Below are 27873 nucleotides of genomic sequence, written 5' to 3'. Positions count from 1 at the left end.
ATCAATCATCAATTACCCATTACCCATTTACTAGGGCCCCACTTGTATTCACCCTACTAATCATGTCTTTGAGATGTTGGAGGAAACATGGAGGCAATGATGGCAAGGAGCATGTGCAAACTCCACACAGATAGTACCCAAGATCAGGATTAAATCTGAAATACTGCAGCTCCAGTAGCTGGTCCACTGTACCTTCCCAAAGTGTAGATGCCACCTCAGAAACTGCACCACAAAACTATGTATTAGACTCCCAGCTCCGCAAACAAACCTCATACACTACTTCTATTAATATCTCCTTCCTGACAAGGAAAAACAACAGTTGTGAGAAATCAGTGTTAATTGGCATGTTTCCCTCAACTGGCTTTACCCTATGAATTGCTGGGATCTCTCGCTTAGCTTTTACTGCCAGGAAGTACAGGAAACCTATTAAACCAAACTTAAATTGTAAAACTATTGGTAAGTCCGTTGTGATAGATCACTGATATATTAAAACTAGCCACCACTTGCCCTGTGCTAGGGGATTGATGCCACTTTCCACATGCTTGCATTTTCTCAGGATTACATTCTATGCCCAAATTCACATGTTGAACTGGTTGAAAATTCTACCCCAGTGTCCCTTCCTCAACCACCATCCCCAGACCAAAAGTCAGGTCACTTTGTTAGCATGCCTTACACACGTTGGAAGTGCAAGCACTATCACAGTCATACAATTACAATGTTATGTTGTCCTTTATAATAATTATTATTATTATAGCTCTCCACTGAGGAGCTATGTACATGACTCTTTAATGACTTTCAGTCTCCAGGTGATTCTTTAATGACTTTTGGTTTCCAGGCCCCCATTCCCTCATCCTTACTATGGACATTCAGTAGCTCTACACCTCCATCCACCACCAGGAAGGCCTTAAAGCCCTCCGCTTCACCCTCGACCGCAGACCTAGCCAATTTCCCTGTATGAACACTCTCCCCGCCTATCGGCGCTGGTCCTCACCCATAACAACTTCTCCATCAACTCCTTCCACTACCTTATTGGGTACTTCGAACAATCTCTGTTCCGGGTGTACACTGGTCTTATTCCTGAACTCCCTCTCCACTAGGTAGACACAAAATGCTGAAGTGACTCAGCGGGTGAGGCAGCATCTCTGGAGAGAAGGAATGGGTGAAGTTTCAGGCCAAGAGCTTTCTTCAGACGTATCTCCGCTACGTTGATGACAGCGTCGGGGCTACTTCTAGCACCCATGCAGAGCTCATGGACTTTATGAAGTTCACTACTAACTTCCACCCAGCACTAAAATTCAACTGGACCATCTCCGACACCTCCCCCTCGAGTTGTTGAATTCACTGTCTCCATCACAGGAGATAGGATATCGACTGACATCTATTGCAAACCTACCGACTGCCACTGCTATCTGGACTATACTTTTCTCACCCTACCTCCTGCAAAGACTCTATCCCCTACTCCCAACCCCTCCATCTTTGCTGCATCTGCTTCCAAGATGAGGTTTTCTGTACCAGGACATCCACGATGTATTTATTCTTTAGGGAATGGGGGTTCCTTCACAGATGAGTCCCTCACATGTGTCTCCTCTGTATCTTGTAATTCTGCTCTTGCTCTGCCTCCCCCCAGCCATAGCACGGACAGAGAGTCACCTTTCACCCCATTAGCTGTCGCTTACAACACATCATGCTCTGACATTTTTGCACTTCCAATGGGATCCCACTAGTCACATCTTCTCTTCTCCACCCCTTTCTGCTTTCCGCAGAGACTGCTCCCTCTGCAACTCCATGGTTAACTCATGCCTTCCAACCAAAACCAACCCCTCCCCTGGAACCTTCCCCTGCAATTGCAGGAAATGCAACACCTGTCCTTACACCTGCTCCATCCAGGGACCCCGCAGTCCTTTGAGGCAGAGGTTCACTTGCATCTCCTCCTACACTTATCTGCTGTATCCGTTGTTCCCGGTGTAGGCTCCTATATATCGGCGAGACCAAGTCCAGACTGGCCAATTGTTTCACAGAACACTTACACTCAGTCAGCCTTGGTTTACACAACCTCCCGCTTGCTAAACATTTTAACTCCCATTCCCATACTGACCTTTCTGTCCTAGGCCTCTTCCAATGTCAGAGTGAGGCCACATGCAGATTGGAGGAGCAGCCCCTCATACTTTGCTTGGGAAGTTTACAACCCAGCAGTATAAAACGTTGATTTCTTTAATTTCAAGTAACCACTGCATTCCCTCTCTCCCCACCCTAGTCATCCTCCTACTAGTTTCACTGTTTGCATCCTTGTATCCCTGCCATGAGCACATCTTCCCCAGCCAACAATGGGCCATTATGGGCTCCACCTTTCCTTAGTTACCTGTCACAGATTAAGCCACCAGCCCTGATTTGTTCTGGATTTCTCCTACCTCCAGCCCTTCCCTCCCCCCCCCCCCCCCCCCCCCCCCACACACCTCTACATTCCGTCTGAAGAAGGGTTCTGATCCATAACATCAACCATCCTTTTTCTCAGATATGCTGCCTGATCTGCTGAGTTACTCCAGCACTTTGTATTTATCTTTGGTATAAATCAACATCTGCAGTTCCTTCCTACACTTATTTTGCAACTTGTCTGAAATCCATGAGAATTGTAAAACAATCTATAGAATTAAAAGCACCCCAGAAAAACATCCATTAATGGCTTGATGCACTGCAGTAGCAGGTAATCATTTCTGATTAGGATTATCAAAATCATAAAATACAGTGATGTGAAATGAAGCATAATGTGGAAGTGTTTGTGGGTTTGGGAGCTAATGGAGTGTGAAAACCAGTGTGCTGGTTGCTGATAGTGTGTCAGGAAACTAGCTCCAACAATATTAGGTGGAGATGCCACTACTCACAACTGTTTCATCTCTGCTGATGGGAAAGGGTTTGTTCACATTATTTTTGAAAGAGCGTTTTAACATTACTCCTATAATCTGGTATCCAGTTGTTCAGAAACCTAGATTGGCATGTAGCTCGCCTGGATCTATTTCAAGAGTCAGGTCAAGAGTCAAGAGTGATTAATATGTACAACAATGCAATAATGAAATTCTAAGAAATGAATTATGCCAGTCTTGAAAGAGAGGTTTGGAATTTATGGTGTATCGTTCATCAAATATTGATATTTAAAGCTACAAAACTATATTTTACATTAGGAGGACTCTATATTGTACTGACAGTACAATGCTGCATCAAACAAGATATGCCACTTTACTTAGTAAAGGGCCTGTCCCACCAGCATGCGATTGCATGCGTCTAGCGCGACCAGAGGTGGTCGCTTGAGGCGTATGGCCTCGCGGGGCCCGTCCCACTTCCAACCGCGGAGCCGTCTGGAGTTGTGCGGGGCTGGTCCCGACATCATACTCACTAATCAGCTGGGCAGGAGGCGGGCCGACTGAATTTAGACGTCGCACGGCGTCAGGCAACGCAACGGCAGGCCGGGCGGTGACGTCATCGCACAACACCACGCGCTATACGCACGCCGTCAAGACGCTGCGTACGGCGTCGAGATGCTGTGTACGGCGTTGAGACACTGCATACGCCCGTCGAGGCGCCGCGTACGGCCACAATGCGGCTGCGGGCCGACAGGCCGTTGCCGTGCGGATTTGTTTTGACAGTGTCAGTTTTTCGGAGCCCCGCGCGATGTCGGGACCAGCCCCGCACAACTCCATACGGCTCCAGCGAATGAAGTGGGACCGGCCCCACGAGGCCGTACGGCTCAAGTGACCACGTTACGTCGCGCTCGCCGCATGCAGGTGGGTGGGACAGGACCTATAGGCCTCAATTAGAATTTTGCATTCAGACTCTGTTCCTGCACATAGTGGTAAATACTGAAGCTATAGATATATCTTTACCATACATACTGTGTATGCTATAAACTGTATGTCAGCAAGGAATTTCATTGCTTTCTGTTGAATATGACAATAAACTAACTTGAATCTGAAATGTATATTCAACATTTACCTGCTCAATTATAATGTTGAACCTACCCTCCAATATTATTTATTTAGCTCTTCAGCATATACAGGAGGGGGGCTTATAAAATGAGCTGGGTTTCCTCAGGTTGGATTTTTGCTCACCAGCTTGTTGTGGAAGATGAGTGGGTGTGAAATAAGTCAGTGGACCTTAATCAGGTTATTTAGACGTGGGAGGTGGCTTTAGATAGTGTGCATGTTGAGCTGGAGAAGCAGCAAGTTGTGAGGAAGAGGGGGAGGTGGTTTGCATATAAAGAAGTATAACTTTCATATGAAGTGAGAAAACTGTTAGCAGAACAGTGAAATGCTTTCCAGTAGTCACCAGTTAGCAGCAGTTCTGAGGGCAGTCACTAGCAGGTGCTGAGTGTGATTGTAAGCAGAGGGGGATAATATGCATGTCACATTATGGTTTGAGGAAAAGTATGTACTAAAAGGGAGTTTAAAATTCAAAGAGCTGTGAAGGACAGGTGCCATTTTATGCCATTGACAGATAAAGAAAATGCTCTGAATTTTCCTATCTGGATCAGTTTTGCACTAAATCAATTATTTATACCACAGAAATTGTGCTGCTGGTGTTGACAACTCAACTAAACTCTCCAGGAGCAAAAAGTTCTGAAGTGCCTTCTAGCAGTTATATACTCCTGAAGTTTTGTTATCTGTGAAATGTTGGTAGTATATACAGCAAACTCCCACCAGAAAACAATTTGATAATAGTCAATAGACAACAGACAATAGGTGCAGGAGTAAGCCATTTGGCCCTTCAAGCCAGCACTGCCATTCAATGTGATCATTGCTGACCATCCAAAATCATTACCCCATTCCTGCCATCTCCCCATATCCCCAATCTTCAAGAGCCCTATCTAGATATCTCTTGAAAGTATCCAGAGAACCGGCCTTCACCGCCCTCTGAGGCAGAGAATTCCACAGACTCACAATTCTCTGGGAGAAAAAGTGTTTCCTCATCTCCGTTCAAAATGGCTGACCCCTTATTCTTAAACTGTGGCTTCTGGTACTGGACATCGGAACATCGGGAACACGTTTCCTGCCTCTAGTGTGTCCAAGCCCTTAACAATCTTATATGTTTCAATGAGATCCCCTCTTATCCTTCTAAACTCCAGAGTGTACAAGCCCAGCCGCTTCATTCTCTCAGCATATGACAGTCCCGCCATCCCAAGAATTAACATTGTGAACCAACGCTGCACTCCCTCAATAACAAGAATGTCCTTCCACAAATTTGGAGACCAAAACTGCACACAATACTCCAGGTGTGGTCTCACTGGAGTATTAGATGATTGGATTATCACCAATAGTGTTGTTGGTTGAGGTACAAGTATTGTTTGTGACATCAGGGAAAGTCATCTTCACCTAGCACCACATAAGCATTTAGAGGAATGAGTCCTCGGTTTAGCATCCTACCTTAAAAAATGTGTCTCTTCCAATACTGCGCTTCCACTATACGACACTATGCTTCCTCTATAGTGTCACTCTAAATTATATCCTTAAGGATCTCATGTTTGAGATGCTTAAACATGAGTGGGATGACTCATGTTTGAGTGCTGTTGAGGTGAGGTTGACCCTTTTAAGAATTACAGGATTACTTTATATTTAATATATTTTAAGACATGCTGGAAATACTCAGCAACATCAGATTTTCACCTGTGGTAGATTAAAGCTTAAACTGATGACCTTTTGAAAAACATACATATAGTTATATTTATAGTTGTGAATGTAGGGACTGAAAGTGTTTCTAAAGGTATAGAGATTACCAGGCATAGTATCTGACACAAAAGAAAATGCTTGTGGCTGTTGGAGACCCAATCATCCCAGCCCCAGATATCAGTGTAGAAGTACCTCAGGTAAGTATCTTAGACCCAACTACATTCTAGTGCTTCATTAATGACCTTCCTCCTATCTTATGATCAGAAATGAGAATGATGTAGGTTGTTAGCCTAAAACTTTGGCCATTCCCTCACCTCTATAAAAGCTGCTTGTCCCACTGCGTTCTTCCAGTAGTTTATTTTTTTGCTCCTGATTCGAGCAGCTGCAGTGTCTTATCTCTCGAGAAACATGAATGTTCATTGATCCATTCACAGCTCCTTAGCAAATGAAATAGCCCATTTAGCAAGACCTAGACAATGTTCAAGCATAGGGAGACGTAGCAAGTAATACTCACTATGTATAGCTACCAAGCTATTATTATCTCCAACAAGAGTGAATCTAATCACTCCCCTTGGCATTGATGAGTACCTCAACACCAATGCCAAACATCATTGCTGGCACACTGTAGTGGTAGTGGGTACCATGTACCAGATGCAGTCCAGTTTATTAGTAAGATTCAACGAGAACTTACCAGTTTGAAGTTTGATCGTTATTTTATGAGTAGTAACGTTGAGGGATTACGTGAAGAACCCCGCCAGGACGCATGCGTGACATTCTTCAAAACAGCGGTGTGAAATCACAGATAACTGTAATGACTAAACATAGTAAGATTAGAGAAGAGATACCAGTTGAGTATATGATCAAGGGTGGGAGCGGAGGGCACGTAATCCCTCAACGTTACTCCTCATAAAATAACGATCAAACTTCAAACTGGTAAGTTCTCGTTTAATCTTACTATTTTACTTGGGAGTCACGTGAGTGACTACGTGAAGATTTTAAAGCTCTGTGATTTCATGCGGTGGAAACAAGTCCATGCATCACATCTGCCTTGATTATGGGGAGAATAGTGTTAACATCATTAGACATCAATACGATATTGAAAACCCAACGATAAATATATTAACACCAAATTATAGCCCCTATTTATGGGGTAAAATTATATTACAGAACAAAATTGTTTCTGCAAATGTTCCAGGTTCAATGACTGGTTTGTTATAAAATCGTTGGAAAGTTTTCTCCGTTGACCATCCTGCTGTCTTGAGGATTTGGTCCATAGGAACATCCAACTTCATAGCTGCCGATGTAGCTGCAGCCCTGGTGGAGTGAGATTTTAAAATGCTAGTGTCTACTCCAGCCTTTATTAGGACCTGTTTTAGCCATCTAGAGATGGTCTGGACTGTCACTTTTTTGAGTGGCTGTTTGTAGCTGATTAAAAGTGACATTTCTTTGCCTCTGATGATCTTAGTATACTCCATATATAATAGTAAGTGTGTTACAATACAGAGACGATCATCTGTCGGGTAGGCCCTGAATTCTGTTTTTAGGCCTGCTGACCCCTGTCTGTTCTGTTTGACTAATTCATTGATTTGAAAAGTTAAATTTCCAGATGAAATAGTCATGTTGTCCAGCCTTAATTTCTGTAGTGACTGGACCCTATGTGCCGTGACCAAGGCCATCAGCATGACTGTTTTCATAGTCAATTTCTGTAGGGACAGAGCTGTAGAGGGAGATCAGTTTCTTAACATGGTCAGTACAATGCTCTCATCCCATATTAGGGAGTCCCTGGTTCTTGGGGGATTAACATTAAAAATGGCCCTCATGAGTTTGGTTACCAGGGTGTGTCCCAACAGAATGCCGCTCTGTTCCTTGCCACAGGTATGTTGACAGAGCACTTCTGGCGCAGTTGATGGCACTATGACTGAGCCTCTCATCGTAATGGAGGCTAGCCAGGAATTCCAGAACAGACGGGATGTTCTTAGATCTGTGGGTGATGTTGTTGTTGTGACAGTACTTCCCATTCTTGATGACACCAAGTACTGTTTTTTGGTGGACTGTCTGTGGGTCGCTGAAATAATATCCACTGTTCGGTCCCGTCAGTCCCAGGTGTAGTAGAGGTGCTTTCAAACTCTACAAATTAATAGGTTTATATAATTATGACATGGGTAACTACCCCTTGTTGTGGGATGAACCAGTAAATTAGGTCTATGATGGACGGTGATGCATGGTTCTAATACCATGTCGAGTATCACCGGGACCCATGGTTGAGTAGGTCAATCGGGTACTATCAAAATACCAGACGCGGAGTCTTGCTGTATTTTCCTTAATACCCGACTGATGAGGCAGAAAGGAGGGAATGCATAAATAAACAATATCCCCCAATGCAGCGAAAATGTATCTGTTGCCGCTGCCCCAGGTTCTGGTTCCCATGAACATAATTCGATAACTGGTGTGAGCCTGGATTGCGAGTAGGTCGATATCTGGTGTTCCATACCATGCTGTAATTTCAACAAATACATTTTTATCCAACATCCATTCAGTGTTTTCATTGAATTTGCGTGACCTGGTGTCTGCCACTAAATTTAGTTTACCTGGTAAGTAGGTAGCTGATATCCAAAATCTCTCTGGATACACTATTGCCAAATTGTGTTGGCCAGATTGTCACATGATGTCGATTTGTTTCCACCCATATGGTTGATATATGCTACCACGGTGGTGTTGTCAATATGTAGTCTAACATGCTGGTGATATAACCCAGAACAATATGACTTAAGGCCATGGAATGCACTTAACATTCCCAGGTAGTTTATGCCCAGTGTTTGTAATAATGATGCCTCCTGTGCATTCCATCTCCCCCACAGCTGGAGATGGAATTGGTAGCACCCCAACCAAGTGCACTGGCATCAGTTTGTAGTACCATAGACGGGTTGCTGATAATGTTTGGATTGGAACAATGCCTAATGTTATCTTTCCACCATTTTAGTTCCATTATGGCCTCTGTTGGCAGCTTCATTGGTCTGTCAAAATGACCACCATAATTTTTGAGTGCTCGTATTTTGCCCTCTGTAATTTTTGATAATGTAAAGGTCCGATTTGTGTGGCTGGAAACACAGCCACTATTACCAATTATTCTTGCTACCAATCTGATGGATGGTTTTGTGATGTCAATGATTTTGCTGCAAGCCTCCATTAAGGCTGTAACCTTTTCTTTCGGCAAAGTCACTGACATGTGAACTGAGTTAAGGGTGAACCCCAGATGATCCATTGTGTTAAATAACATCTGTGGTCACCTCTAATGGGTACTATATAGTAAGCATCTTTTAAATCGATGCTTGCCATGTAGTAACCTTAGGAAATCAATTGTATAGCAGTAACAAAGGTTTCCATCTAGTAATGAATATATAGTACGAAAGTATTCAAATTAGTCAAATCTATGATGGTGCGGCAACCACCATCTTGTTTATGATAAAGATTTTGGACACGAATTCCTGTGATTCGTGTTGGGTTTCCTCCATTATTCCTTTTTTATATGGCCACTGTAGTTCAGCATGCGCTTTTGATTTTTCTTTGCCTGTAAGCACGAACATTCGGTTCGGTACATGCTGATCTGGAGGGTTATGTTTTTGTATAAATTCTATGGTATAACCCTATACTTCTGAAAATATAAGTATCGGTAGTTAATTTATTCCATGCATCCAGATAGAATTGTAATCTCCCACCAACCTCGTAAGGAACCAGACCCACCTACCTCCATGGTTACTATTGGTAGGATTGTTACTTTTTCGGCATCCTCCGTGGACGTTGAGGCGCCGGTGTCTGGATCTGTAGTTGGGTCGGTGTTGAGGGTTAGCGCATTTCCCAGGAAGGCCGGTCTGGGCCATGGCCTAAAAAAGACCGATGTTGAGTGTTCCTGGCCTTCGAGCTTTCACCAGTTTGTCTTGGCCGACTGGTGGTGCGTAGGGGTGCTGTTTCTGGCCGAAGTAGTTTTTAGACGTTGCTTTAATGAGCCCCAGGGTTTTACCCTCTTCGTCAAGTTCTTTTGCCTGTTTTGATAAGTTGCCTCCAAATAGTAATATTGGTGGTTTGGAGGTTCCAGGTTTGCATAGGCCTGCAAATTAGGGTCTAAAGCCGGTTGGATGGCACTCTTCCTAATGCTGTTTACTCATATTGGTAGTTGCAAAATAAAGCCAGTGCATCCTGGTGATCTTGTGTCATGTCTTTTTCGTTTATTGTGCGGGCGAAAACCATAATTCCCGCGTTAGGACTTTCAGAACATTTCTGTAGTTTCAAGTCCCTGGCTCTGATTGAGGCTCCGACATGTTTTCAAATGCACTGGTTGACACTGGGAACATTCAGTGTTTTGCAGTTCCCTGGTGGTAAGTGTCTTGCTGTGGTGTCCAATAATGCCTGTCTTTGTAGCTGGTTGAATGACAAGTAGTCGATACTTGCAGCTATTTTAGGTTCCAGGTTTTGGCCAGTTTGGTCGGGTTGAATAAACTGGGACACCATATCCAATAGGTTTTCTTGCACCCCATGCGCACTAGGGGTATGTTCTGCACACCCCTCTTCAGGGTCAGCCCAGAATTGACCCTCTGTACTCCCCTCTGATGAGGGAGAAACACTGTGCAGCCCTACAAGAGGTACTGCTGTAGGACTTACTAGCTGTCCACTGTGACTAATCTCCATCTCCCGGAGCCTGTCACTTTGGAGTATTTGCTCCAACAGCCGCTCCAACTGGCTCCAATGCTCTCGGGCACTGGCCACTCGCGGCTGCTCCTGTCCTCAAGCCGCTCCAACCGGCTCCAATGCTCTCGGGCACTGGCCACTCGCGGCTGCTCCTGAAGCCGCTCCAACCGGCTCCAATGCTCTCGGGCACTGGCCACTCGCGGCTGCTCCTGAAGCCGCTCCAACCGGCCCCAATGCTCTCGGGCACTGGCCACTCGCGGCTGCTCCAGTTCCTGCAGCCGCTCCAACCGGCTCCAATGCTCACGGGCACTGGCCGCTCGCGGCTGCTCTAGTTCCCCGCTCCCAGCCGCTCCAACCGGCTCCAATGCTCACGGGCACTGGCCGCTCGCGGCTATTCAGAGTCGGACTCATCGGAGTCAACGACTCTGTTAGTTTTTTGCTTCGCTCTACCGCCCGGCCGTGGCCGGTGCGGGAGCGAAGTCGGGCACAGCTGTTCCCATTACGGGAGATTGGCGTGCCGTTGGCTGCTGCTGCTGGCTGCCCGTAACTCCGCAGTTCTCCCCCGCCAGCTTTTTCGCAGCCTTCGTGGATCTGGTCCATGCCTCCACCTGTAAGGTAAGTGGAAGGAACGCAGAGTCTCCTTACCTGCTGTTCCCGGCTTTCAAATTCTGCCGCTAAGGGGACGTCGTCCCCCCTGCTGTGACTCGTTGCAATGCGTGTAGCGATATGACACGCATGCGTCCTGGCGGGGTTCTTCACGTAGTCACTCACATGACTCCGAAGTAAAATCAACAAGCTTCTCTGTCATCATGTCTCAAACCTGCAGCCTCCACCACAAGAAGGATTAAAGACAGCGGGTGTACGAGAACACAGTCACCAGCAGGTTCCACTCCTAGCTACAACTATACCCTGATTCAGGAATAAATTGTCGGTCCTTCCTTTGTCACTGAGTTTAAATCCTGGAACTCCCTCCCCAACAGCACCATCAGTGTACCATCGCCAGAAGGATTGTGTAGGAAGGAACTGCAGATGCTGGTTTACACCGAAGATAGGCACAAAATGCTGAAGTAACTTAGTGAGACAGGCAGCAGCTCTAGAGAGAAGGAAGGGTGATGTTTTGGGTCAAGACCCTTCTTCAAACGTCAAACATCACCCATTCCTTCCCTCCAGAGATGCTGCCTGTCCCGCTGAGTTACTCCAGCATTTGTGTCTATTTTCAAGTGAAGGATTGCTGGGGTTCAGGAAGGTAGCTGACCACTATCTTCTTAAGAACAATTAGCAATAGGCAATAGATGCTGATTGCCAGCGACACCTAGATCCTACAAATTAATAAAATGATCATTAGGTTAAGAGCTATTTGATTTTTTTGCTGAAGAATTTTACATTAAACCTGTTGTTAATAACAGTTTTTTTAGATGCTGCTAACTGAGATTCTTTCTCTCACCATCTGTTTGTGAACACTAATTTCTCACCACAGTAATTTAAAAATGCACCGATAGTTTGGTTGGAGTCTTTCTTTCAAAACTTTGTATGGAATCTTTTACTTTTTTTCCCCAACTAGATGCAGGCCTTTAGCTAAGAAATTTGGGAATAAATTTGTGATTTTTTTCCTTCAAATGTCAATTGTCCAGGATTGCCTCAGCATCTCTGCCACAGAAGGCAGTGGAGGCCAATTTACTGGAAGTATTTAAGAGATACTTGGATGTAGCTGTTAGGGCTAACGGAATCAAGGGACATGGGGAAAATGCAGGAACGGGGTACTGATTCTGGATGATCAGCCATGATCACATTGAATGGTGGGGTCCTTAGTGTGAAGACAGCGGCAAAGAATGTTCAATGGTCACTTCTCCAAAGACCATCTCCAAATGGTCAAAGGGTCGAATAGCCTACTCCTGCATCTCTATTCTTTGTTTCTGTGTTTCGGGGAGGTGTAGGAGGGGGGAGGGGGGTGGGTGTGTGTGGGGGGGGGGGGGGGGTGTGGAATGGGGGGGAGGTGTGTATGTGGACGGAAGGGATGTGGGGGGAGAGGGGGGTGGTGGGTAGGGGTGTGTGTGTGGGTGGGGGGGTGTGGGGGGGGGGGGTGTGGGGGCGGGGTGTGTGTGGGGGAGGGGTGTGGGGGGGGGGGGTTGTGGGGGGGGGGGGTGGTGGTGGGTGGGGAGGTATGGGTATGTGGAGGGGGGGTTGTGGGGGGGGGGTGTGTGTGCGGGAAGGATGGCTGTGTGGATGGGGAGAGGGGGGAATGAGTCAGAGAAAAGTGGGGAAGGGGAGAGGGGAGTATCATGGGGGGGGGGCAAGAGCCAGCGAGGGGGACCAGACAAGTAGTGGCTGGAATTTGCGGTGCGATGGGGACTCACAGCGGGTCACTGGTCATTCTTCTCCGCCGAGATCAGACTCTCCACTTTCTGTTTGGCGACATTGGTGATATCTCCGACTCCGGGCTGGGCTGAGCTGGATCTCCGACGCTGGGCTGGGTTGGGTCTCCGACGCTGGGCTGGGTTGGGTCTCCGGCGCTGGGCTGCTTCAGGCTGGGTTGCTTCAGGCTGGGCTGGGCTGCTTGGGGCTGGGCTGCTTCGGGTCCCTCCGAAAATTGTTTCCAGTTGGAAACCTCCGCCAGCCAACCTCAGTTCCAGTAAAGACGCGATTGTGCAGGAAGGGGCGGACCATTCTGGGGAGTGATAGGAGAAGATACTAATCCGCACGGCGCTGCCTGGCAGGAGAAGAGATCGATCTGCGCACACGTGGTTTTTAAGATTTTAACTTTTACGACATTCAACCGATCGGAACAAAACTTGATGCACGCAGCACAGGAGAACGGTGAGTGAACTGGTGAAAAATCGTAACGCTATCGCGAACCGTTTTTTGCGCAAATCAAAAGACCGCGCAAACCGGAAGATAACAAGATCAGAGTTTTAGAGATAGATAGATAGATAGATAGATAGATAGATAGATAGATAGATAGATAGATAGATAGATAGATAGATAGATAGATAGATAGATAGATGATAGATAGATGCTGTCACCAATTTTTTTAGGAAAAACAACAGTTGATTGAAATCAAGACATTGTTTAGAACACTATATATATTATTACATGTAAGTTTCTAACATTTTGGTTTCTATATCAACATTTAAAAGTCAGTTGAATAGGTACATTGTAAGAAAGGTTTTGAGGGCTATGGGCCAAAGGTGGGCAGGTAGGAATAGTGTAGTGGGGAATCTTGCTGGCATGGGCAAGAGGGCCTGGCTCTGTGCTATATGACTATGACTGTGTGTCCATTGGTTGCTCTTCGAAGATTTTTGCCTACCTATGTCTGGTCCATGTCAGATTCACCTACTGAGTATGGCACAGCTGGAGTCCAGAGCTGGAAAATGTGTTTGTTGAGGTTCACTTTATATAAAAATAACAGTTTTCCATTGGGCCTTACAACATCATCAACTGCCCCCATCGACCACACATCCTTGTGGTTGCCAATGACAATTGCTGCCATTCTTACACCTCAGTTACAAACAGATTGTGACATTTCCTCATTTTCCTTGGGCCAAATCAAAAGTATAAATAATAATAATAATAATAAATTTTATTTATGGGCGCCTTTCAAGAGTCTCAAGGACACCTTACAAAAATTTAGCAGGTAGAGGAAAAACATGTAAGGGGAATGAAATAAATAGTAGAGACATGACCAGTACACAAAGTAAAGACAGAATTCAATTCAAAACACTATATGAGGCAATTAATGCACAGATGAAAAGGGAGGGGGGATGTGGGGCTTGAGGCGGGACTTTAAGATGGTGAGGGACACGGAATTGCGGATGTTGGGGGAGAGAGTTCCAGGCCTGGGAGCTAGCAGAGTAAGGGATGCTAAGGTCTCTTCCACAGCACCCACCATTTTGTTCCTCAGTTTGATTTTTGACAGTAATACAAAGCTTGCAACAGCAAACTGGTATCCACTTAATACACCACTCAGTTTTTGAATTGAATGACTTAAATAACTGGCGTGTTTGTTGTATTTATAAAAAACATCTATCACCATTGTGTTGTAAGATTGTTTAATCTGCTGATCTGCAAGAGGTGTGTGTTTTTATAAACAGAGTGAGATTCAATCAAGTTATGCTTGCTGCTGCTGTCGCCGACGATGGCTGCCACGGTGTACTGCTCCTTGCTGTTTTGTATGTGTTTGTTTGTTTGTGTCGTCTGTGAAAACCCTCCAAAGATCACTTTCACGAGAGAGATACTCATTAACACCGGACATACAGTACCTCCAAACATCGTTCCGGATTTCTCTCACTCGCTGCATTATTTGGGCATACTCGTCGGCGGGGCTGTGGCTGCGTTCAAGGTTTTGAGACAGAGGAGGACCCATGGGGGAAGCGCTCTGGAGCACCCGCCCAACTCTGGCGATGAGGATTACGCCCACCGTTCCCAAGTATATTCCTGGCAAATGTACATTCTCTCAATAACAAAGTGGACAAACTCCAACTCCTGCGCTGGAAAAACAAGGACTTCCCTCGAGCCGCAGCCCTGTATTTCACCGAGACCTGGCGGTGTGGGTCGACCCCGGACAACGAGTTGCAACTGACTGGCTTCCAACTTCACAGAGCGGACCGTGAAGTGGAGGCAGTGGGGAAATCAAGAGACGGTGGAATATGCTTCTATACCAACCAGGACCGGTGCAGCGACATTACGGTACTGTCAAACTTTGGCTCTCCCAACCTAGAATACTTCTTTATAAGCTGCATACCCTTCTCACTCTCCGAGGGTATTTAACTCCTTTATTCTCGCTGGAGTTTACATCCCCCCCCCCCCCCCCCCCCCCCCTCCAAGCCTGCGTACGTGAGGCGCAAACGCAACTCGCTGACCAGGTAATCAGGGTAGAGAGTGACTTCCAGGACTCCATGGTCATTGTTTTGGGGGACTTTAACAAAGCTAACCTCAGCTGTGACCTTCCAAAGTACAGACTTCATGTTACCTGCCCCACCAGAGGGGAGAGAACACTTGACCACTGTTACATGTCATCAAGAACGCATATTGCTCTGTTCCCCGGGCGGGTCTGGGTCTCTCTGATCATTGTCTAGTTCACCCTATTCCGACCTACAGGCAGAAACTAAAATCTGCTAAGCCTGTGGTCGGAATAACGAGAAGGTGGACAAGCGAGGGCATTGAGAACCTACAAGCCTGCTTTGACTGCATGGATTGGAATGTGTTCAGGCAAGCAACCACAAGCTTTGATGAGTAGTGGGGAAACATCGGTAGTGGGGAAACTGCTAGAGTCAGTTACTAAAGATGGGATAGCAGCACATTTGGAAAGTGGTGAAATCCATGGACAAAATCAGCATGGATTTATGAAAGGTAAATCATGTCTGATGAACCTAATAGAATTTTTCGAGGATGTACCTAGTAGAATGGATAAGGGAGAACCAGTGGATATGTTATATCTGGACTTCCAGAAGGCTTTCAACAAGGTCCCACATAAGAGATTAGCATACAAACTTAAAGCACACGGTATTGGGGGTTCAGTATTGATGTGGATAGAGAACTGGCTGGCAGGCAGGAAGCAAAGAGTAGGAGTAAATGGGACCTTTTCAGAATGACAGGCAGTGACTAGTGGGGGTACCGCAAGGCTCATTGCTGCGACCCCAGCTATTTACAATATATATTAATGATTTGGATGAGGGAATTGTATGCAACGTCTCTAAGTTTGTGGATGACATGAAGTGGGGGGCAGTGTTAGCTGTGAGGAGGATGCAAGGAGGCTGCTAGGTGACTTGGATAGGCTGGGTGAGTGGGCAAATGCATGGCAGATGCAGTATAATGTGGATAAATGTGAGGTTATCCACTGGTGGCAAAAACAGAAAAGTAGACTATTATCTGAATGGTGGCCGATTAGGAAAAGGGGAGATGCAACGAGACCTGGGTGCCATGGTACACCAGTCATTGAAATTAGGCATGCAGGTGCAGCAGGCAGTGAAGAAAGCGAATGGTATGTTCGCATTCATAGCAAAAGGATTTGAGTATAGGAGCAGGGAGGTTCTACTGCAGTTGTACTGGGTCTTGGTGAGACCACATCTGGAGTATTGTGTACAGTTTTGGTCTCCTAATCTGAGGAAAGACATTCTTGCCATAGAGGGAGTACAGAGAAGGTTCACCAGACTGATTCCTGGGATGTCAGGACTTGCATATGAAGAACGACTGGATAGACTCGGCTTGTACTCGCTAGAATTTAGAAGGTTGAGGGGGGATCTTATAGAAACTTATAAAATTCTTAAGGGGTTGGACATGCTAGATGCAGGAAGATTGTTCCCGATGTTGGGGAAGTCCAGAACAAGGGGTCACAGTTTAAGGATAAGGGGGAAATCTTTCAGGACCGAGATGAGAAAAACATTCTTCACACAGAGAGTGGTGAATCTCTGGAACTCTCTGCCACAGAAGGTAGTTGAAGCCAGTTCATTGGCTATATTTAAGAGGGAGTTAGATGTGGCCCTTGTGGCTAAAGGGATCAAGGGGTATGAGAGAAGGAAGGTACAGGATACTGAGTGGATGATCAGCCATGATCATATTGAATGGCGGTGGAGGCTCGAAGGGCTGAATGGCCTACTCCTGCACCTATTTTCTATGTTTCTATCACCACTTCACACCTACTTTTAAAGCAAGACTCCAGTATGAAAAGACCCTTTCCCTCCCACCCTTCTCCAATCACCCTTTAACACCCAATTTCCCACCCCCTCCGTGCTGCACAACATCACCTCCATCATCGACAATAAAAAATAGAGGAGGTGGAGAGGCTGTTCAGAAGACAGAAAGGCCGGAAATCTCCAGGACCGGACAGTGTTTCCCCATCTACTCTCAAGCTCTGTGCCGAACAACTGGCACCGGTCTACACAGACATTTTCAACCAGTCCCTGCAAACCTGTACTGTATCTGCCTGCTTCAAAGCCTCCATTATTGTCCCTATATCTAAAAAGGCAAGGATTACCGGTCTTAATGACTACAGGCCTTGAAAGGCTTGTGCTGGCCAAGCTGAAAAATATCCCAAACCCATGCAGGACCCTCTGCAGTTTGTACATCAGGCCAATAGGTCTGTGGATGATGCAGTCAACCTGGGCCTGCACTTCATCCTCCAGCACTTAGATCACCAGGGGAACTATGCGAGGATTTTATTTGCTGATTTTAGCGCTGCATTCAACACCATGGTGCCAGAGCTGCTACACACCAAACTTTCCAAGTTGACTGTGCCTGAACCCCTCTGTCGGTGGATCACCAGCTTCCTGACAGACAGGAAACAGTATGTGGGGCTGGGAAAACACATCTCGGACCCACAAACCCTCAGCATAGGAGCACCACAAGGCTGCGTAGTCTCCCCTCTCCTCTACTCTCTCTACAGCAATGACTGCACCTTCACTGACACCTCTATCAAGCTTGTTAAGTTTGAGGCGACTAAAACCTGATTGGACTGATCCAGGATGGGGAGGAATCTACCTACGGACAGGAAGTGACACAGCTGGCGTCCTGGTGCCATCGCAACAACCTGGAGCTCAATGCTCTAAAGACAGTGGAATTGATTGTAGACTTTTGGAGAGCTTACCCTACTCACCATCAACAACACCACAGTCACATCTGTGGAGTCTTTTAAGATCTTGGGAATCATCATGTCCAAGGACCTTAAATGGGGGGGGGTCACTATCGACTCCACAGTCAAAAAGGCACAACAGAGGATGTACTTCCTGCACCAACTGAGGAAGCACAATCTGCCACAGGCAATGATGGTCCCAGAGGTGGAAAACCCAGGGCGGCCAGAGGGGACACGTCCCCCCCATGTTTTGAGAGGTGGGGGACATCCCCCCAAAGTTTTTGTGATCCCGATTTTAAAATCTCCGCTTTCCGCGAGACAGTGGGGGTGGGACTGATGATCGAGGGCGCGATGATTGGAGGAGGGAGGATTGGGGGGGACGGGACTGAGGATAGAGCGCGGCGATTGGAGGAGGGAGACATGGCACAGACCTGCGTTTCATCCGCAGGCAGGATCAATCCCGGCCTGTCTCCGGCGCTGTCCCGTGTGCCCCTCCTCCCCCCCCCCCCCACAGGTGGCCAGAGGGTCCCGCCAGGTTAACCTCCCTGGACTTGCGGGGAAATATGGCCAGTGCGGAGAAGCAACGCTGGTATCCCATCTGTCCAGACAGGGCTGTAGTTAACTAGGTGAGACAGGCAGAGTTGAGATTGAGCCTCCGAAGCCTCGCACGTGTGTGTGTGTGAGTGTGCGCATGTGCGCGCGGCCGTCAAAAAATGGTGTCCCCCATCCCCTGCATGTTTTGATAGCGTGTTCCGCTCTTGGATGGTCCAATTCTATACGGCCATCATAGAGTCTGTCCTCACCTTCTCCATCATGGCCTGGTTTGGCTCAGCCACCAAGCACGACACTCCAGAGGCTGCAGCGAATCGTCCTGTCAACTTTGAAGGTTATTGGCTGCAAACTTCCCTCCATTGACAAACTGTACACTGCAGGGGCCAGGAAGCGAGCAGGTAAGATTAGCTCTGACCCCTCTCACCTTGGCCGCAAACTCTTTGAATCACTTCCTTCTGGAAGGCGACTCCGGACTGTCAAAGCTGCCACAGCCAGACACAAAAACAGTATTTTAACACGAGTAGTAGCTCTACTTAATAACCAAAAATCTGTAGCCTTCTTTTGCTCTGGTATTTTATTTAATTCACATGTCTAATCAATAATGTTTTATCATTAATGTTTTATGTGTCATTCCTAACTGTCACTGTATGTCATGTTGTCACTTGTGGGCAGAGCACCAAGGCAAGTTCCATGTATGTGAATACTTGGCCAATAAACTTATCCATTCATTCATTCAGACAGAAATGCAAACAGAAAATGTGTAAGTATTCATAGGGTCAGGTGGCAACTGTGGAAAAAGAAAACAGAATCAATGTTTCAGACTCCTCAAAAATCTATGCTGGCTATTCTTGGTTAACCTATGCCCCTTTGAATACTGATTTATGATGTTCCTCAGAATGTTGTCTGAGTAAGATGGCTATAGATCACAACCATAAGTCGCAACATTTTTTCTAAAATCAATATACAGTGCAAACTGTCAAGAAGTAGTCAAGTTTAGACTTTTAATTATATAGATTGCTTGGAGTTTAGAAGAGTGAGGGTTGACTTTATTCAAATTTATCATGTCTTAAGGGGGCGTGACGGGTTAGATGATGAGTGTTTTGACCAGTGGGAGAGTCACAAGCAAGAGGACATAGCTACAAAATAAGGGCTATGTCTTGATTATTTGAAACTGCAGTGTGTAAAAATGTCTTCAAGCATGACCATCTTGATTATGGGGCAGGCTTGAGGGGTCTGGTAGGCTATTCCTGCTGTTATTTTCTTGTGACCTTATATTACTTACATTTCATTCTCATGCTTTTATTCGTCATTGCAATCCATCTATTCCAGAGGTAACTTTGCTAAATTGATTATTCTGTGGCATTTCCGAAAAACACAACATATTTAAATGGGCTTAAACATGCTGTCAACATTGAAAATCTGATTTGGAAGAGTTTAACTTGCATCCTTAAGTACAGCATGGAATTATTCTTGGATTCCCATAATTAAAGGCATTATATCGAATGCCTTTAACGGCATTTAAGCGTATTATTATATCAAAGACAAGCATCCTTAAAAAGTAATCTGGTCTTAAACTTGGTTGGAAATGGGTATGTTAAGGGCCTGTCCCACTTACGCAATTTTTCCAGCGACTTGCCGGCACCCGTTTTAATCTTGGTTCTTGGTTCTTGGTTTCCTGGTCCTCCAAAAATATTCCAAATGGAATTTAAACTGGAGGAGCAGGATGTCGCGGGGTGACGCCTGTATGGCCGTGAGTAGTGGCTCAAAGAGTCAAACCCTTTTCTGGTCACCGCTGGATTTTCAACATTTTGAACATTTTCGGTGACCTGCTTGCGACTATGACGGCAAGTCACCAAAAAAATCGCAGAAGTGGGACAGGCCCTTTAGGATTACAATAAAAACACTCCTCAGAGGCTTCCGAGCTGTTGACCCCACAAATCTATTAACAGAAATCAGGAAGTTCTGGGAGTAATTTTAGAACTTTAATCCTTAAAAAACAGAAATATTCTGAAGCTTTTCTTTGCAGATTAATTGATATGATGAGCACAAAATTAAATACATTGCACATCATCTGTGGAAGAAGCTCAATACCGCAGTTTTCAGCTTTAAATTGCGGAAAATTATGCCAAATAGTTTTAATTCTCCTGGGAAAAGTCTAGACCTTACACTTCCGATGCGATAATGCTTCATTGTTCACAATGGTTATATATCAGCCTGTTTTCTTTATCTTTGTCTTCTAAATGTAAATCTGGTTGAATTGGTTTGTTATTCCAATACTATGTAACCAGATGATGCTACAGTGAGTGTGGAAGTCTGCCATAGCAGTGACTAAAACAAGTCGTAATGCCTCCACAGTTCCTTTGTGTTGGTCTCAGTGAACATTTTTTAGTGAGTTTCTTGATCTACAAAGTGCAACAAATTTTAATAGTTCTATATTTCTCGCAGCTGGCTGGACAAGATCTCTTCCATGGGAACTGACATAACACATAATGTGAAGAATATATATAATGGGGCTTCTGGTCCAGCCAAGAAAGGGAGATACATAAAAATCATGACATTAAATATCCAATATAAATACTTTAACCAATTAGTCAGTCTTTTAATTAATCAACAATGTTAATTTTCTATTAAGGATTATTCTTTATCCTGCTATAACTGTTGTGGGCAATGCAAAAATCAGGAAATAACCTAACCTTCATGTTAAATTCTAGGTCATGACCACCTCAATGTGTCAAGCACATTTACTTGTCTCAACATGAAATTATCCCGATGTTAATTTTGAATCTAACCCTTTGCAGCCTAAGCAGGTTCAATGCTGAGCGGAGTCGAAGACTGGAATATTCCATGCCACATGTTGAACTTATAGAAGCTTCTTATCCTAAGAGGATTGGTCCAAGTCCTTATCGCCAAAAAAAGGCAGCTATCTTTATTCAGAAGTTTATCCGAGGGTGGCTAGTGCGTAAAACACACTACAGGATTAAAGTCAAGGTGAGTGTTTTCAACTTCCTTCTTCATTCTAATTTGGTGCTTAAGTACATTTTTTACTAATCTTTGAGTAATAGCTCTAATGATCTTCGCAGCAATGTTATTGCTGACATTAAAAATAACGTACTAAATTCAGTACATTAGTAGTACTGTTTCTGGAACTCCATGGCAATATGCAGAGAAGAAACCTGGAGGGATAATTAGCAAATTGGGTGAAAACCATTGAGTTTAAGGATGGTCTTAGTACTGGAGAAGCAGTTGTTTTTGTAAAGGCTTGATAAATGGTGCCATGCCCAATGGTATTGTTTTACTTGTGCAGTTAACTTACAAACCTAACCTGACTTCTGGTTTACGGATCCTGCCTGATCGTCCAACAGTAATAGGTGTAACTGGTTTAGGTGTTGACTCAACTGTTGGCTTGTTTGGCTCTGTTTTAGTACCCTGACTTTGACCAGAGGAACTTGTTTCTTTACTTGTACTAACTGAACTTCGTGTTTCAATCACAGTGGTCTCTTCCAACTCACTTTCAGATAAAATCTCAGGGATTAGGACTTCATGCTCAGTTTTTGGTTCATCTTTGGCTGGAATCATTTGATTAACATGAACACTTTTGATTCTATCTCCAACTTCAACTAAGTATCCTTTTGTTCCACACACTATTTTCCCAACATCCCATTTGTCTCGACTGGACTTGTAGGGAGGACTGAGAATACAAACTTGCTCATGTGGCTTGAAGTTCTTCTCCTTTTTGTGGGAGTCAAAATGGTGTTTTTTACATAACTGTTTTTGCTCAACTCTCAAGGCCAAATTGGGTTGAACTATACTTGGGCGTATTCTTAGCCTCTCCTCATCAACAGTTCTGCAGATGAGTAACCCGTTGTAGTGTGTTGTGTGGTTCTGTACTTCAGCAAGAAACTTGCCAAACGAGGTTTCATGCTGAGCTTTGAACTACCCTGCAAAACCTGTTTCTTGAGAGCATCTTTGACAATTCTAACAGACCGTTCCACCGCCCTGTTGGAGGTTGGATGGTATGGGGGATCAAGTGTGTGTTTTACACTATTCCGCTGCATGAACTATTTGAACCGTTCTGAACGAAACTGAGGCCTGTTATCAGAAACAAGTTCTTCCGGTAAACCATGGCATGGAAAATTTGATCTCAACTTATCTATGGTACACTCAGTAGTAGTGCTTGACCCCATATGCTTAACCTCAATTCATTTGGAATGACTATCTACTAGTACCAGAAAGTGATCATTGCCCTTTTCACAAAAATCTACATGAATTCTCTGAAAAGATCTACTTGGCCACGACCAGGGTTGCAGTGGTGTTTTTGGATGTTTACTCCGGCAATTTTGGCAGACGATACATTTGCTCACCAGTGACTCGATGTCACTGTGAATACCAGGTTAATACACAAAACTTCTGGCAATTGACTTCATGTTTACTATGCCAGGATGTTCGGCATGAAGTTCATTCATAATTTTGTTTTTCAAAGACTCTGGTACAACCACTCTGTAACCCCACTTAATGCATCCCTGCCCACATGATAATTCATGCGCAAATGCACATTTACCTTGTGTTCAGAGCTCTGAGTTCAGAACTGAGTTCAATCCACTATCGATTTCAGTCCAACCATTCAATGTCTGTTCATAGACCCTTTTCAGCACAGTGTCTTCCTCTGTTTCTGCTGCAATTTCTATTGCAGTCACTGGAAAGTCTTCATCTACAACTTGAAGTGTGTAGATTGAGTTCTCACTTCCCACGTCAGAGTTCTCATGGGGCAACTGGGCAACACATCTGTAACTGCGTTGCACTTGGAGCTTATGTACTCAACGTTGTAGTCATACTGGGTCAGCAGAATTGCCCAGCGCTGCATCCTTGATGCCGCCATGGAAGGTATAGCTGACTTGGGGCCAAGTATCACTAGTAGTGGCTCGTGATCAGTCATTGGGATGAATGGTCTGCCGAGATGAAACTGATGGAATTTCTTGATTCTGAACACGATGCTGAGTGCTTCTTTTCTATCTGTGCATAATTACGCTCACTCGGTGATAGGGTGGGGGATGCAAAAGCAATAGGCTGTTCCTGTCCGTCACTCATTACATGCAAAATCACTGCACCTACACCATAACTTGAAGCTTCACAAGCAAATTTCATCTCGCGTGTCGTAGTGAACAAGGAGCTTGTCACTTATCCAGTTTTCTTTGCAGATGCCATATGCACGTTGCTGTTTCTTTCCGCATGTCCATTTCACATCTTTTTGTAGCAGATAATTTAGTGGATTTAGCACTGTTGCTAACTCTGGAAAGAATCGTGCATAGAACTGCACCATCCCAAGGAATGATTGTAGCTCTGTCACATTGTTGGGTTTTGGAGCATTCACTATTGCTTCAACTTTCGCCTTCACAGGGCGAAGTCCATTGGCATCTACTTTGAGTCCAAGGTAGACCACCTCTGACTGTGCAAATGCACATTTACTCTGTCGCAGTTTGACATTGTGGCAGTTCAGTAATGTGAGAACCTGCTCGAGGATTTCCAGATGTCCTACTGTGAATATCAGTAGGTCATCCTGGTTGCACACACACAGTGCAGAATGCCTTGTAACATTTTGTCCATGACAGACAGGAAGATTTTCGGGGAGGATTTCACAACATAGGGCAGCTTTGTATATGAATGCAACCCCTTATGTGTGTTGATAGTCAAGTATCGCTGATTTTCCTTGTCAACATTGAGTTGGGCGTAAGCGTGAGACAAATCCAGTTTAGTGAAGACTCTTGTACCGCTAAGTTCTGCGTACAGATCCTGCGAGGTTGGTAACGGATATTGTTCGTCATCACGGCTTGGTTGATTGTGACTTTGTAGACTTAGTCGAACAGTTTTGTCGACCTTGGGTAGGGCAACAATTGGCATTGCCCAGTTCCTCTGGTCTGTTTTCAGGGGTACTCCATTCCGCTCTAACCTGTCAAGTTCTTCCTCCACTTCTTGCTTTAGTGCAGGTCGTGGTCGACAATACACAGGTTTCACAGGTTTCACATCTTGTGAAATAGACAATAGACAACAGGTGCAGGAGTAGGCCATTCGGCCCTTCGAGCCAGCGCCGCCATTCAATGTGATCATGGCTGATCATCCACAATCAGTACTCCGTTCCTGCCTTCTTCCCATATCCCCTGACTCCGCTATCTTCACGAGCCCTATCTAGCTCTCTCTTGAAAGTATCCAGAGAACCGGCCTCCACCGCCCTCTGAGGCAGAGAATTCCACAGACTCACAACTGTGTGAAAAAGTGTTTCCTCATCTCCGTTCTAAATGGCTTATCCCTTATTCTTAAATAAAAGTTGAATGTGTGCAGAGTACTCTGTTATTCCGTGTAATTGTCAGCAAATATTTCTGCATGCAAAAGGTGATTTGGACAAATCGATACTGAAAATGTTCTTCCAGTCTAACTCTATTCTACTCAGCCAATCCTTTCCAAGGAGGGTTGGTTTATTTCTGTAGCTGGCCACAATGATGGGCAGTGTTCCTGACTGACCATTATGCTGAACTTTACAGTTCATTTGTCCGCATGTCTCTAAAACTTCGCCCGAGTAGGTTCTCAACTTGACCATACTCTCAAACAATGGTGTCTGTAGGAACTTTGTTTCATACAGGTCTCTACTCATGACTGAACAACTGCTGCAGTGTCAATACACATATCGATTAACTTTTCATTAATCAATAGTTTAGTTCAAAAGTCTTTGCCTTGGCTGGTTGTAGGCTTATGTTGGTTGCATAAATAGTGTACAACCCAAGTTCATTTCCATCTGGGTTCATCTCCAAGTTGTGAACTGCTTTCTGGTGTTGTCGTTTGTTTCCCGCAAGTTGTTAGTTTCCTGTTTTAAACTTGGCCTGACATGCTGAGGCTATATGGCTTTTCTTCTGGCAGTTATAGCATTTGGCTATTTTGAACTGACAAAATTGGGATGAATGATTACCGTTGCAACAATAACAACTGGCTGAACTCGGCTCCCTGCCATACTTTGGTTTTGGTTTAGCGCCTCTTGGTTTGGCCGTAGACATTACCTTGTGACTGTAAACGGCCACTGCATTCTGTGGTGGATGAAACTCGCGAGCATTCTTTGATGCCATCTCCATTGTGGTAGCAATCTTGCATGCATTCTCGAATATAGGATCTGGAGTGTTCATGAGTTTGGACTGAATTTGATCATCCACTAGACCACAAAACAAATCTGTCGCGTGGTGCGCGTCCGAGAAAGGTTCCAAAGTTACATTGCAAAGTTACATTTTTTAAGGCAACAATGTACTCATTGATTGTCTCATTCTGCTTCTGGTTTCTAGTGGTGAATTTATAACTTTCTGCAATTTCCAGAGGCTTTGGGTTGAAGTACTCCTCCAACTTCTTCAGAATGTCATTGAATGGCACGTCTTTTGCCTTTATGGGTGCAAGGAAATTCACGAGTGTGCCGTACAGTTCAGGACCGATCTCCGTGAGCAGAATCGCTTTCATGCGTTCGCAAACGGTCTTATTTGTTTCAGTCACTACCTCTCGTTCACCGCTAATCTCCATTATATTGTTTGCTGTGAAAAACATGTTTGCTCTCTCCATATAGGAGCTGAATGGCTCTCTACTCTTGTTGAAAGTGCCAAGGTTTCTGATGTAGCCCGTGGACACCGTTATCGTGTCGTTCTCTTTTTTTTTTTTAAAGTCTGTTCAGAAACCCCTATTTCTTGTCTGTTCTGGTGTAACAATGCACCTAAAACTCATCTGTACAAAGGTTATATCAGCATGAGGAACTCGACAAAAAAGAACTCAGTCTAGAATCCTATACAATCCAAAGGACGCCATCGTAGACACAACATAGAGATAGTCTGACAAAACCTCGACGATTTGTACTACTGCTGTTTTAAACTACAGTTCCATGCATAGAAGGATCTGCAGCCTATTATGTCCAGTTCGCAAACAACTGTGACACTTCACCGTATTTGCTGTTTAAAATATTAAACAATACTGCATGTTGCAAAATAGTCCTGCACTGTATTTAAAGGATGAGTTCACAAACTCTATCCCATCCTCGTCGCCAATTTTGTTATATTCGGACGGCAGAATGAAGAACAAGACTTACACACTAGTTGCCTGGATCACAAGAGAGGGGTTTATTACCCAACATTCCCTGCTTAGATTAAACGCCAACTTATTAACATACACATGAATATGTATGAATACATTACACTTGGCATATGTTTTATGTCCATAACATGCCACAATGCACACCAGTTTCTGTACTCTCCACTTCACATTCAAAAGATATGTTTGCCTTGGTCATTTACTGAAGTTTAATTTATTTCAATCGCTGGGGATTAGATATTTAAAATCTATTCAAAGCATATTATTCAAATTCAATATATGACCACCCAAATACAGGATCAGTTACATCAATGCTGTAAAACCTTCGTCTTTGCAAACAGGGAACTTAGTATAGGTTTCATTCCCTGCTCCACCACAATGGCTTATTGTGTCACTGCCAAAATAAATTGTGTTGACATCTACAGAGGTTATGATAACTTTGTGCAGTATCCCGGTCAAGTTGATACTGGAGGAGAACCTCATATTGTACTAGTTACCATGATATAAATGGGTATTTAAGTCTTGGAAGCAGATCAAGAAGCAATAAAATTGCTCTCCGCTGGCAAATGCAAAACTTCTGACAATCAACTCCATAAACTTCAACCGTAAAAATTGATGACTCTAAAGAGGCAGTTTAACGAGAAACAAAAAATAAATTCAAAAGAGTATTCTCTAAAAGGCCTATGTGCAATGTCAAGAGTAAAGCTTGAGGCAAATCTGCACAAGATATTTAACTGCTGTGATTCCAACGCTTTTAAAGCTAGATGAGTCTTGACTTCAGGAAGAGAAGGCCAGGGATTCAGAAACCTTTCTTTATCGATGTGAAGAGCATGCCAACCAGTTGCATCACAGCCTGTTTTTACAACTTGTAATGTCCAGGAATAAAGGAGACTAATACAGCACAGCAACAAGCCCTTCAGCCCACGATGTCTGTGCAGAACAGTATGCCAAAATCAACCCTCATCTGCCTGTCCTGTCTTTTTACAAGTTATTACCCAGCTGAACAGAAATGTCATCTGCAGTAGGTACACAAAATAGCTGGCGAAACTCAGCGGGTGCAGCAGCATCTATGGAGCGAAGGAAATAGGCAACGTTTCAGGCCGAAACCCTTCTTCAGACCCCTGTCACCTGCAGTGCTTTTGCAGTCTTTTCTGTCCCAGTTCATTTGGTTGGTATAAATGAGTTTGCATCCTTTAGATCATGGATTTTTGGGTCATGACAGGAAATGTGCATAAGATTCTCATAAGCTTTCGTCTAATTGACTATTGTAGTTTTGTTGTTTTCTGGTCATTGGGTTTTATTCATTTCTATGAT

The 27873-nt window shown here is 44.6% G+C and overlaps 1 protein-coding gene across 1 annotated transcript in view; it reads left to right on the top strand.

Annotated features, from left to right (window-relative positions):
• LOC129703884 (uncharacterized) overlaps positions 1 to 27873 on the top strand; it is a 314315-nt gene that overhangs the window by 220531 nt on the left and 65911 nt on the right. Inside the window, exon 15 of the mRNA XM_055646562.1 lies at positions 21252 to 21441. Within this exon, the coding sequence (XP_055502537.1) occupies positions 21252 to 21441 (190 nt within the window). The remainder of the gene's footprint in view (positions 1 to 21251; positions 21442 to 27873) is intronic.

Source organism: Leucoraja erinacea, chromosome 1 (assembly GCF_028641065.1).
Source record: "Leucoraja erinacea ecotype New England chromosome 1, Leri_hhj_1, whole genome shotgun sequence".
Classification (NCBI taxonomy): Eukaryota; Metazoa; Chordata; class Chondrichthyes; order Rajiformes; family Rajidae; genus Leucoraja; species Leucoraja erinaceus.
The sequence above is the reverse complement of the archived record's forward strand: the minus strand, read 5'-3'. Positions and strand labels throughout refer to the sequence as shown.